Below are 13,520 nucleotides of genomic sequence, written 5' to 3'. Positions count from 1 at the left end.
GGAGGACCGTCGATCTCTGCGGGCCTTGGGATGACTCGGCAGGATCCTTTTTTAGTAGTCCTCTGGGTGGAAAATAAACAAGCAGGCAAACAAACAGGCAACAGCAGTGAGGCTGTATTTCCATGAGACAAGGACCTAAAAAAGGAAGGAAGACTATGGCAACAAACCTGCCTAGTATTGATTTGACATAAGCAGTGCACAATATTGTTACTGAAAATGTCGTGTTATGGGCATTTAGACTATGTGAATATGTAATGCATGCCCTTTATTTGACTGGTTTGCACTGGGACCCATCTGGCCGTGGATATCAAGGAATCGAGTGAACTTGCCATGGCGGTTTAATCCTCCCGGGTTTACAGAGCTGATCTGCTGTGAGGATCAATTCCCTGGGGCGCAAAGGCCATCGCTGACCTTGTTATAATCCAGTTCAGTAACCCACCCTTGTGCAGCATCATGGTCCTGATTGCAAGAAAATCAGTGCAACTTTTCTTAACCTTTTGACGGATTAAATTCCCGTCTCTGTAGAGTGTAAAAGCACTTTTTCTAGATGAAGGCTGTAGTCTCTATTGGAGCAGCATTCTCATCAGACTTAACTCTTTGTTATTAGAAAGGTTCCACCACAGTGAAGCTTGTAACGCAAAGGAACCCCTTGTAAGCTCTGCGGGGATGTTTTTATTTTAGTAGGCCAACCCTGGAACTGGTTACTGGTTCCCTCTACAAAAAACAATGGAATTTTTCCATTGATTTTTTTTTTTTTGTAATAATTATGGATTATGCCAGAAAATAAACTCTGTGGCAAACATGGGATTATGATATTTACACGTTTTGTTCAGCAAGATAATCTTCACAAATTAACTCCGCTTTTATGATTTTTGAAGCTTGTGCAAGCGCCAGAGGTAAAGAGCTAACGTTGGGCTTTACAAACTACACACAGTCACATGAGTGTGAGTGTACAATACGAGGCTGTAGTCTCATTTAGCTATTTGTTTGCCTTTTTTTAAGACACGCAAAAGCTTCAATATTCACAAAAGAAGTCTATAAATGCTATACTATGACTTTTTTTCGACATACTATACTATGACTTCACAGCGACTCCTGTCACCATGGAGGGCTTAAGTCTTCCCCACAGTCCGAACGCTCACCGTCAGCATTGGCTCCGAGAAGCCAGGGCTTCTACCTGGGTGACCTCCGTTGTCTTCCCAGAATGCAGTTCTTAAAATATGCTGCAGAATACTCCCCAAACAGCTCAACACATTGAGCATGAATCTGCTAACATGATAGGGCAACACCCGACTGTAATAGGTTGAAAAGCTTACAAGTTCATCAGCCAATTAGCCAGATGATAGACCTTCACACCAAGAGATTTGTGGGAATTAGTCAGTTGATGGATTTAAGACCTTAAAACAGTTTTGAACTGAATTATTTGGTGGATAATAGTTTTTAAGACAAATAAGTCTTTTTATTAATTATTTTTTGTTTGCGTGGCACGTTTCACTGCTCTGATTGGAAGAAAAGATTACCCAATTTGCATTTTACTGGGTTTTTTTTAACATTTTTATGACTTTTTTATGACTTTATTCAACATGCTATACTGAGACTCTTTTACAAATTTTCTTCAAGGTACTATCCTATTACTTTTTTATGATATTTTTCAACATGCTGTACTATGACTTATTTATGACTGAGAGGAATAGAACTGAAACAAGTGGTTTCAATAACCACAGATGAAGTCCCTGCACACACATTTCTCTTTTTAGAAGATAAGAATATAATATCGTGACACGACTTCACGCCTGAATGAACTGTATTTAAAGCTGCAGATCAATTCAGTTCATCTTTCTGAAATGAAGTACTTTATTTTAAGATGCACAATTTTATTTTTGAATCCAGCCCATATTTTTATTTATTTAAATTCATGTATTTGATTATTAATGATTATTCATCCAGTTCAATTTGAAAACTGACAAATATTATTGAGATATTATTCAACTGCACTTTCTATATTTGATTTGACAGTCAGCTGTTGACTACATACAGATGTTAATACAGCTGTTCGGCTACTTCAATACATTAGACATTATTGTGATGTTCCGGACCTTTGCGTGAGGAAATTCTCTCGAAATGGACCTCTGTGAATTTTAGTTGAATACCCCTGCTATATACTTATAGGTGGCAATTTCATAAAGAACCTTACATATTTTTGCACTTCTAAACAGCCGGGAGTCGGGATGAACTTCTCCTCAAACAAATTTCATGGCAAAATCACAAATGTCAACCTCATGGAGGCGCGAGAGGAAAGGTCAGACCTCACCAATGTGATTAGGCATCGTCATCATCTGGGATTCATGAATGCCAATCAATCTAGAAGACGTTCCCGGTAGTGCTACAGCAGATGAAAAGTCAGGGGATCACCAGAGTCAAACAGATTCATCTTCTGGGTACCATGATTATCTGTACAAAATGTCATCGCAATCCATCCAATGGATTTTCAATCTGGACCAAAGTGGAGGGCCGACAGACAGACGGACATTGCCATCCACACAGCCACGCCATAAGCAAATGTACTCTACTTTTCTAAATGGTTCATGAAATATAGATCAATATCTCGCTAGAAAACTAGAAAATGATGTCTTTCTATTCGACATGAGATAAATCATGCCAATCCTTCAGGCTGCAGCACATACAGTATTTCTGGTCTGTTGTTTTTGTGCTTTCTCATTTTTCCTCATGCAGTGCTAATGAGGGAGACCACATAATGTGCCGGAGCAGTATGCTGTATAATGATGGAAGCTGTCTGTCCTTCTGTGATAAACTTCGAAAGGAGTCCGGCTCGTTTGTGACAGCTGCCTCGGAGCCAAAATCACGGCCGTCCAGTTAATTACAGAGAGCAGAAGGAAAGTCCAAAAAAATACTGGAGCAGAAGCTGGACAACTACGACACAGAATCAAATGCCAACGCTGCCTCAAATTGTTTTATTTTTTAAACCCGTCTATCAAAAACTCAGAGCAGATCAAATCATTTATGTACTCTGATAATGAAATATAAACCTATAATCCTGAACTACAATCTGCAGGATTTATGCAGGTGTTTGCTGCTGGTGGGATCCGATTCCCACTGAGCTGTTCTCAGCTCAGTGGGAATCAGTCAATCAGTTAGCCTGGCTCTACATGGAGAAGGTCATCAAGCTGAGAAGGGAATAGATTCAGCCCGGCTCATTCTGAAGAGGTTGCTATTCATAGTTTGTCATCAGAATGCAAGTCCCACAGCTATCCCTGCAGAGTGTATGTCAATGCAATATATCAGACACACTGCTGCAGCCACTTTTGACATGTAGCTTGAGGTTTTTTGTCAAATTTACATAGAGTCTACACCAGTTCCACGTTCCACACATTTTTTATTTATTCAATGTACATTGATACACACCTTGATAGTACCATGCGGGTAAGAAAAATGCCTCTGGGTGAAATATTCTGTTCAGAATGGAAAGCTGCAGGCTAAGTTTCCTAAAAACAACCTTCAATCCAACGTCAGCATTTGCTCCATCTACACACGCGTAAACGGGTGTTTTTGGGAAACGTAGTCCTAAAGCCTTACAGAGAGAGATGTTGCGAGTATAACTATTGAGGCCGGGATAAGTACAAAAACATATTCTAACACAAACACCAGCTAGACTTCATGATACACGGGACAGGACAGAAACCAAATATTCTTTCTAACTGTTTCTGTTACTCATTTATTGATACTGCAGTCAAATCATAAATTATAGTAATTATAATAATAGGATAATGAAAATTCACAGACATGTTATATGATAAACAGGCTATTGCATTCTCTCCCCCCTCCCCCAAAACCCCATCACAACCCCTGGAGTTCCAACAGGTATGAATTTGTTTACATGCAAATGTCACACCATCGTCACTGCGCCGCCTCGCCCGCCTGCCGTCTGTACACACAGTGGCAGAGCATCGTGTGGCGCTCACTAGGACTTCTCAACGCGCTTCTTCTTCTGGAACTTCCTAAACTGGGACTGGATGGCGACAGCCGCCTTCTCGGTCTCCGGGTTTTCCATGTCGATGTCAAAGTCCTCTGGGACGTCCGTCTTGGACGCATCTGGAGGGAAAAGGAAAAGATGGGCGTCACTCACGGTGGTGTACGCAGACTGGTCACATGGTCAAGCCCCCCCCTCTATTGGACCAATCAGAGCTTAGCAACTGTAAGAAAGCACGGCAGGCCTGTCAATTCTTGGATTTCTCCAAATGCTGAAGTGGTGTACATCGGACTCTAGATTGATACTAAATGAATAGTTTCAGAGTTTAGAGTATAGTCTTTTCAAATACTAAGGAATGAATACAAATGTGTGTTTCTGTGCTCTAATGCAGTGGTTCTCAACCTTTTTTCATTAAAAAAAAACAACTACTTGTATCCAAAAAAAAAAAGCAACTGTGCAGAAATATTGGGTTTAAACAGAATGTCTATTTTGGAGTGAGGACAAAGAGATCTTTTTAAATAATTAATTTGCTGACTTTTGTATAAATTATCCAGTAAGTGTTTTGTTATGATTTTAGTTTTATAGACGTGCAAATCTAATTTTGTCAACTTCAGAGCAGACTGTTTTTTTTGTGCATGATGTCCTTCAGCTTGACGTCATGTACGTTGCTATATATTGCATAAATATAGAATGTCAGCTGAGGAAATTAAAAAAAAGTTAACCAGAAATGTCATTTTACACTAATTTGTACAGTTATGGTTAGCTTAATTATAATTAGAAAACTGCACGGCAGTCGGTTGGAAATGAGAAGCCTTTTGTTTCCGTCTCAAATTTCAAATCAAGTAACGGTTATAAAATAACTCTGAATTCTGAGATTTTATCTTTATAAACTGTATATGTGCTGTGTAAGAATGGGAATATTGGAAAAAAAGAAGAAAAAAAAAGGATTTGATTTCATGTAATACAAAATCGTTCCATATACGGTTTGTAACATTTTCTAACACTCTGCTGGTACTCTCACAAAATGAATTAATGGCGATTCCCCACATTAATACCGTCACTATAAACCACCAGCTCTACAGTAACATGATGTAGTGACACGTAACCGTAACTAGCACTCCTAAACCCCGTCCCTTATTACAGTGGTGGAGCAGAGTTCCCATGGGGGGAGCCTGATCACTTGTCAAAGGCCAGAGCATGAATTGATCTCCGGTTCTTAATCCCCTCTGGAGAAGACACCGCTGTAATCCCAGTAAAAAGCGCTGGTTTCAGCAAGCACTGGGGAAAGAAGAGTGTTTTTAATCTCCTGGTCAATGAAGTCCTAACAGTAGTGGTACAGATACAATACTGAAGCTATTAGGTCAGTTCATGGCTAAATTCTCTTTTCTTAGGACATTTAGCTTTAATCTCTCTACTCGGACATGCTGTGATTATGTTGTGACTTGACAAAATACCAATCAGTTGTGGTGCTCCTGATATCAATCTTTTATCGACAAAAAAAACAAGAAGTGTTTGATGTAGCACAGGAACGTGCCGCTGAAAGGAGCTACAGAGCTGTCGGCTGTAATGAAGCAGAGATATTCAGGACATTGAAGGGCCACAACAAGCTAACATTTAACCAAGCGGGTTTCCCTGTGGCTGCAATGTACGTCTGCGGCCGCTTATGTCACCGCAAGTAACAACCAGATGATTACGTCAGTCTCACGTTAATATATACTGAAGCTGATGTAAGGTTCTTGTCATCGGGCCCTTTTGCACTGACTCTCACGCTGAGATGAAACCTAATCACCAGTTAGCTGTTTTAACATTTTTTATTTTTTAGAGTAATTGTTTCACGACAAAGTACAGCAGGGGAGCCGTGTAATTTATCCGCCTCGCAACACCCCTGCAAAGGATTGACCCGCTTGGGTTTGATCAGCAGAGCCTTCTGTTCATAAACACACATGACAGACAGCGAGAGAGAGAGAGAGAGAGAGAGAGAGAGAGAGAGAGAGAGAGAGAGAGAGAGAGAGAAGGACCGAAAGCAGGAAAAAAGCAGAGAGGCGACTCATGTATCGACTGTGCAGCTAATCCTTGGGTTCCCTTGAGGCTGAGCTGGAGTTCTTCTCTCTTGCTGTTCAAGGAGGAAACACTAACTGCTGTGTCAAGCCCAGCTTTGAATCCCTCATTAATTGATATTGAGTTTTCCGACGCTCTAATGCCTGCTGCTTTCGTCCCAGCAGCATTAGCTATTGAGCTGTACTGTCCGCCGTGTAGATGCAGTAGATGCTCATAATCTTTGTAATACAAGCTACATTTAATAATAAAAAGATGACATTGTCAGAGCGTAGGCCCACGCAGGAGGTGATCCGGTGCTGGGAGGAATATTGTGATTGTGACGACGGATGTGCAGCTTGACAAAGTAATGAGCAAACCCCCCCCCCCCCCCCCCCCCCCCCTTACACCTTGCATTAAAATGCGTGCTTGACTGCATGAATGGATCCGAAACGCAGTGATCCAACCGACTAAACCGCTAACGGAGGTGGTCAGGGATGCATGGTGACCACATCGAACATAAATGTAAACTCAATTGCATTTTCTATCCACATAAAACAACTGCGTAGGCGTCGATACAAAATCACTCGCGTTCCAAACCAGCGAGGAAGCAGCCGTTGGCATTAGCCAGTAGTGATTCACGGATGGCGGCCGTCCTTTTTTTTAAAAAATGTTTTTGTTCTGCAAATAAGAGGAGGAAGTGACATTTGGTTGTTTGAGCTGGACTCAATGTGGAGGTCGGAGAGACGTATTAAAACTAGACGTTAATTTATATTATTATAGAGACAATCTGGATACGAGACGTATTTCTATGCAAGATGTAAAAGGAGGGTCAAAGTCAAGTTTTTGGTTTTTCTAGTCGGAGACATTTCTGACCATTTATAGTAAATGGTGTTACAGTTAAGAGGTCAGTGTGCTTCAACCTAACTGCTAGTCAAATCTCCAGAGCATCGTCTGAAACAGCTTCTCCTCATGACACGGCCGAACTTCACACCGTAAAAACTGCAGTAAGGACGTAACAAAAGTGAGTTAACAAATGTTACTTGAATCAACAACAACCAAAAAAGTGGGTTAGTAGAGGCGGCTGCGTCACCGTTGGCCTCAGCGTATCATCGGAGTAATAATGAGAAATGTTCTATTCGGTCACGCTGTACACCGGCATTACCAGTCAGCTGGAAGCCACACAGCTGTGGAGGAGCAAGTGATTGTGAAACATGAATGGAAACCAGCTAATGCAAGCGTGACTCCAGAGCTCTGCCTGAACTAATGCCACTGTGTCTGGAGCGCATGCCTGGAGGGCAACATTTAGTTTCATCCGCAAGAATGGAAGAAAGTGTTTATTTTCACAACTTTATATGGCTTCTTTTCAAAATACTCGTCGTTTTCTGACATTATTTTCTTCTTTCAATCCGACAATGCAGTGCACAGTAACTTTTGATTTCTAAAACGCAAACACAAGTCAGTGAAGATACCTATTACTTTACCACCCGTATAGTTTTCGAACAGTCATATTGACACTATTTGTAGGGTGACCACTTTAAAAGCAGCATCTCCTCTACTAATCAAGTCCAGATTAATAATTCAGCGGAATCATTCATCTAAAAGAATCATGTCGTCCTCTTGATGAAAGGCTTTCCTCAGGCCCGAGGATAGATTGTCATCATTTCTTCTTTTTTTTTTCCAAGACAGGAGGCAGTGGCTGAATGTGACAATGACGGATCATTCTCCTCAGTTTGAGGATTCGTCTCTTCGAGACACACACACACACACACACACACACACACACACAAACCTATTACCTCTGGCAGCCCTGTGTGTGTCCCTGTCTTCCCCTAATGGGAGGGTTATATCTGCTGTCAGAGTGCCCGTCTGGATCATCTTGACTGTGCTTTCAGTGAGGAGGAGAGAAACGTATTTATTTATGAGTGTGGTAACTGCTGCAATAGAAGCCTACATGCTTCTAGGTTTGAGGCTCAATGGATTTTCTTCTTTTTTTTCTCAGACATGACTTTCCTGCATCTTGCCAACTTTATCTATAGTTCAGATGGAAGCGGGTTCAAAAGTGACACGATAAGACCACCCTCGGTTGGCTGTCTTTCAAAATGTCTTTTTTAAAAGCTGCTCTGAAGCCCAGCGAGAAGCTGGGACGTCTTATTGATTTCACTGCTTAAAACCAGTTGAGCCATGAGAGGGATTTTGTGGAAGCGGAGAACGAGAGGCATTAAAGAAGGACTTTTAGACCTTGAGACAAGAAAGACAGATTGTGGAAAGTGAAGTGAGACTCTGTCTTAAAGGGTTTTACACAGTATGCGTGGACATCTTTTTGGGCTTAAAATACAGCAGAGCTGCAGGTATTTGTCACTAAAATGACCCGTGCCGAGGTGCAAATGTGCAGTAGTGCATAATGTTCCTTTAGAGAGCCAACAGCAGCACCATATTTAGCTCCATTTAAAAAAAAAAGAAAAAAAAAAGTTGGCAATATTTTGTATTCTATGCTCTTGGTCTTTTTCCCAGAAAGCAATTATATGAGCAGTTTGCAGAAGTCATCAATTACCATAACATTTGGAGATGACCATCTTGATCATCAAGGAATCTTTTCAGTGATTTATGAAGTGAAAAGCTCAACGCTTGTTGGCTACAGCGACTCGGAGCTAAATAAATAACTTGATTAACTTGTTTATCCTACAAAGAAGCAATTTTGAAACAATGTAGTTTCTGATCATGGGAATTTGTCATTTTTCACATTTAATTTACGAAACAACAATCATTGAATCTAAACAAAAGCTTTGATCATTATGGAAACTGCTATGATATAATTATAATAATGTGTTATTAGTTGCAGCCCCAATTGCTTTTCAATAAAACGGAGATGATTTAAAATTTCACATATTACTTTTACTTTCTTTTCTGCTACAATTGTGTTTTAAATTGCACCATCCCAGGGAGGTTTTAGAAACCCCTTGAGAAGGTTTGATTCCCTGATTTATTTGTTTGCAATTTGTTTCCCATTTACTGCTGAAAAAGCAACGTAAGCCATACAGTATATACTTGTCAGGAGTGAGGCAGCGCTGTTACTCCGGTAGCCATAACATGTAACGAATGAGACATCCACCAGTCAAAGCCGGAAGGTCTACAGAGACACCATGCATGTTTTCAAAAGAACTGAAGAGCATTTCAAAGTGTGTGTGTGTGTGTGTGTGTGTGTGTGTGTGTGTGCGCTTGCTGTGCCTGCCAGTGTTTGAAATTCAGTGTGTGAAAGTAAAAGGAGAATATCAGCGACCCCTCAGGCCTTGGAACACCTGAGGGGCAGCAAAGCGTGAGAGAGACCACAGCGATCAATACACAAGCACACACGAAGGAGCGGTTGTGTATTGATTAGTACCGTGTGCTCGGGTTTTTCACTACTTGTCAACTTTTATTTCGCTTCGGCGAGGAAGCTTCTGTGTGACCTAGTTGGATGTGGCCGCACATTTAAAAAAAAAAAAAAAAAAAACGTGGGATGTTCAAAGACCTACAGAGGAAATGTGTTCAGCTCTTTCTAGCGCTGAATATACCTGAGACAGCGATACAGTGTGCATTCACTAACAATTTCTGACAGAATAAGACAAATTCAATATGGCTATAATTGAGTACAGTACAGCTAATTAAAACGCGTGTAGAAATTGGGTCATCTTCGTCGCAAGCTAATTATAAAAGGACGACTTTGATCTCTGAGGTGAGCCCATTTGAAATGACTCCTGTGGCTGTTTGAAACAGAGGGGGGGGGGGCTGATGGTGTTGCTGTTTCCACATTGTTCCTGAACAATTCCCCGCAAGCCTTAACATTTACATAAAGGAATGGAGCCGGTGATTATTTCACATGATAGCATCACACCAGAAGGATTACCGAGTGCTGTCCCGTAACGCTCCCGTCGGTGGGGTTTGTTTGTACGGCGTGATGTAAAGCTGGAGGAGGCCCCTGCTGCCCCAGCTGCCGCAGTGACGGGGACCGTCTGTGTTGTGCTCGGACTCATAAGGTCAGCGGACATATGGAGCATACGGCCCGAATAAACAAGACATCTGGACTCCAACCGCGTCCAAGCAATGTCACAGAAGACAGTTTTTTTTAGGGGCTGAGCCGGTAAGGGAGTTTGAATCAGTGTTGGATTGTAACAAAGTACACAAATTCAGGTAGCATGGAAGGTATTCTAAGTATTTTCCTCACAGCACAAACAAACAAGGGCCAGACGCTAATAGAGTGGTGCAGGAATGAGTCCTGAAACACAGATGTGATTTAGCGTTTCTAAACTTACACTTCCCTCGTCTTGAAGTCAGTGGGTTTTTTAAATGGGATTTTGGTTAGATGCCTGAAATAAGGTCTGTGGTTAACACACACACACACACACACACACACACAAGAGATTTTAACATTATGTTCTATGATATAAAATACATCAGTAAACACCACTCTTGACTCTGTGACTTTTCAAAACGCCTTCACAGCCTCACACTCATGTAACTGTGGTGTAGTTCGTTTATAGCATAACATTAGCTCTTTTACTCCTGCCGGTTGGATTTACGCTGCAAAATCATGTTCGTCTATGAAAATGATCTCGCTGAACAAAACATGTAAGTGTCATAAAGGTTTGTTTTGCCTCAGAGCTTATTTTCTGCAGTAATCCAAAATCAACTGGAAAAATCCCATTGGCTTTTTGTCGAGGGAACCAGTATAATGGTAACCTCTGGGGTTGGCCCACAAACATTCTTCACCTCTGCAGCACTTAAAAAAAACAAACATTGACGTGGGGTAGAATTACATGCAGTTGATAGGTCACATGAATAATATTGTGCGGAGACGACATATTCAAACTACAAACAATAGTGTACATCAACAAGGAGGCTCCGTCCGGAAAGATGGCAAACTGTATCACTCCTTTCAACCAGACCAGATTCAAATGAAGGCCTGGATGTCTCTGCGCTAAATAAGAAAGAACGACACTAAAGTAGTAACGCTAAGTCCACCTAAATCAGCTACAACAGCTTCTTAAACATCAATGCATCAGTAATATGCATTCAATAATTGAATACATAGACTAATGTAACGCAGAAGCCATTCTGCATAGTGAGTACCTTTTTTATTTCTTTGACCATTTTGGTATATTCTTCTCCTGTGTTCTCTTTAGTCAGCATACTTGTGTATTTGTATGCTGCAGTATTGCTTTTACTAAAGTAAAGAATCTGAACGCTAAAATGAAAAATAAACACTATGAGCAGCGACATGAGAGCGTCTTCTGACTCTGAATGCCTCCACTTCGTATTTTGTGTCTGGAAGTAAACCGCAGAGAAGCGGTAAAAAAAAAAAAAAAAAAAAAAAGGTTGCTTTATCCACTTGACAAACATTCAATCTCGAGCCGTTATCTTTGCAATAAACACTTCTCTCCTCCGGCTTCTCTCTTAGCGCCGTTATCAGGTAAACAGCCTCTGCTGCATCGCTGAGGTGCACCACAGCTGCATGTTCCTGGACCTGCAGTTACAGATGTGCTCCAGTGAAGATGAATACGTCCCTGTGTGGCTGTCCTTGAGCCTGCGAGAGGTTCTCTCTAAAGACTGTGTGCTGGGGGTATGCAGAGTGGGCGAGAGTCAATAGCAGCGTTACTCCCTCCTCGCCCACTCTGAGAGCTCTCCCCCAATCTCTCTCTCTCTCTCTCTCTCTCTCTCTCTCTCTCTCTCTCTACATTGAGAGAGGCACACTTCAGACACGCTGGGAAAGCAGTTTTTCCAGGCATCAAATTAATTGTCAAGGTCAGACAACAAAGGAAAGCTTTTTGAGTGTGTGTGTGTGTGTGTGTGTACTGCAGGCAGTGTACTTTCCTTCTCTCGTTTTATTAAGTGAATAGAGAGGTGGACCTGAATCCTAAAGGCAGTGAAAAATTAGTCTCTGCAGCTCGGTGTAGAGACTCAGCCAGCTGCAGAGACTTAAAGCTTCCTTTAATCTCAAATAATGTGTCTTCATTTTGCTAACATGCTTTCCAGGCAGGTTACTGGCTGTTAAAGACATACATCTCATTTAGACTGCATACTTATAGAAGATTAATTCTTACTCTTTGAGATGGACAACAAGATTATTAGAGATTCCTTTAATTCTTTCGTAAAGCTATAACTTTATTCCCTTCTATACTGCATTTTTTGGCAACGTGACCTATTTGGGCCTCTTCAGACTGAGAATCTGTGAAGTTTCACACTGATCCCCCGAGGCTGAAAGGGGAATTCAATAAGTCAGGATGGCGTTTATGGAGGTTGTTCACTCGCCTGTTCAAGGTTGCATACTTGAAACAAGCTGCATAACACTTTGAATCTCAAAAATACCAAACTGACCCTGCACGGTTCAAGTCATTGCAATAATAATTACAGAACAATCTTTTTACATCAGTGTTTCTGTGTCCGGTAAGATTTCTGATCTTTAGACAATCAAACACGTTGGCAGAGGACTCGATTTAACCTCCGTAAAACACATCATGTATTCATTTGATGAATAAATCACAGAGCACACTATTTTATAAAAATCAAAATAGCTCCTTCTCAAACTGTGAAGTGGTGCTGAGTCAGCGTGGCACACCAAATCACGGGCGTGATTTAGGGGAGGCGAAAGCAGGGGGAGATATTAGTTTTCTCGTCGAAGCCTTTATTTGCTTCGCTATGAAGGTTTAATGACAGAAGGCTCAACAATAAACATGATTTGTAATGCACTTGGTGCTCTGAGCTGATCTTTATTTCCCCCCGGACAGAACGGATGCAGGCAGTCTATCGCTGCTCGGGGGGGGGGGGGGGGCAACCAGAGAGTTGGATTTACAGAAGCTGATGGTCATCTCACGCTTGTCTCCTGGTGTCTGTATTATTCTAACCCCGCTGAGTCAGGACGTTAAAGCTGAGCGGCTCTGTCAATAGATTTATAAGAAAGATGTAAAGCGGTGCAGCAGCTAACCTCTGTGAAACACCAAACTATTAGCAAAGTTGGTTTTCTAAAAGGCACGACGCGTGCTAATAAAATCCTACATTCTGTATTTTAGTTTCGAACATGAGTCATTATTTATGAACAATCGTGCAAGTTTAGAACAAATGGCACCGTTTTAGAGCTCATGCTGTAATGACTGGAGGGCATTACATTATGACGAAACTGTCAAAAACTCTGTAAACTGATTATTTTAAAAACATATGACTAATTCATATGTTATGTAATGTTCTCCATGTCATTTAAACGATGACATGGTACCCTGAACTCTCGTCTTATCATGATGGGATCTGACGGGTGTGTCAGATCCCATGTGAGGTGTGTGTGTGTGTGTGTGTGTGTGTGTGTGTGTGTGTGTGTGTGTGTGTGTGTGTGTGTGTGTGTAGACTCTGATGGAAGCTGTCCTTCAGACCCCGTTACTGTCAATCATGTGACATTGCCTTTTTAAAGCTCGTCTTGCGTACATGAGCCCACATGTACTGTAAACTGTGGCCCACTTTCCCTCCCTCG

The 13,520-nt window shown here is 41.4% G+C and overlaps 1 protein-coding gene across 1 annotated transcript in view; it reads right to left on the bottom strand.

Moving 5' to 3' along the window:
* Window positions 1-3,374: 3,374 nt before the first annotated feature.
* pcp4b (Purkinje cell protein 4b) overlaps window positions 3,375-13,520 on the bottom strand; it is a 31,919-nt gene continuing 21,773 nt past the window's right edge. The window contains exon 3 of the mRNA XM_068714707.1: window positions 3,375-4,110. Coding sequence (XP_068570808.1) covers window positions 3,980-4,110 — 131 coding nt within the window. The 3' untranslated portion in view covers window positions 3,375-3,979. The remainder of the gene's footprint in view (window positions 4,111-13,520) is intronic.

Source organism: Cebidichthys violaceus, unplaced genomic scaffold (assembly GCF_023349555.1).
Source record: "Cebidichthys violaceus isolate CVI_PGR_0920_01 unplaced genomic scaffold, fCebVio1.0.p SCAF_1, whole genome shotgun sequence".
Lineage (NCBI taxonomy): Eukaryota > Metazoa > Chordata > Actinopteri > Perciformes > Stichaeidae > Cebidichthys > Cebidichthys violaceus.
This window is presented reverse-complemented; position numbering and strand designations above follow the sequence as displayed.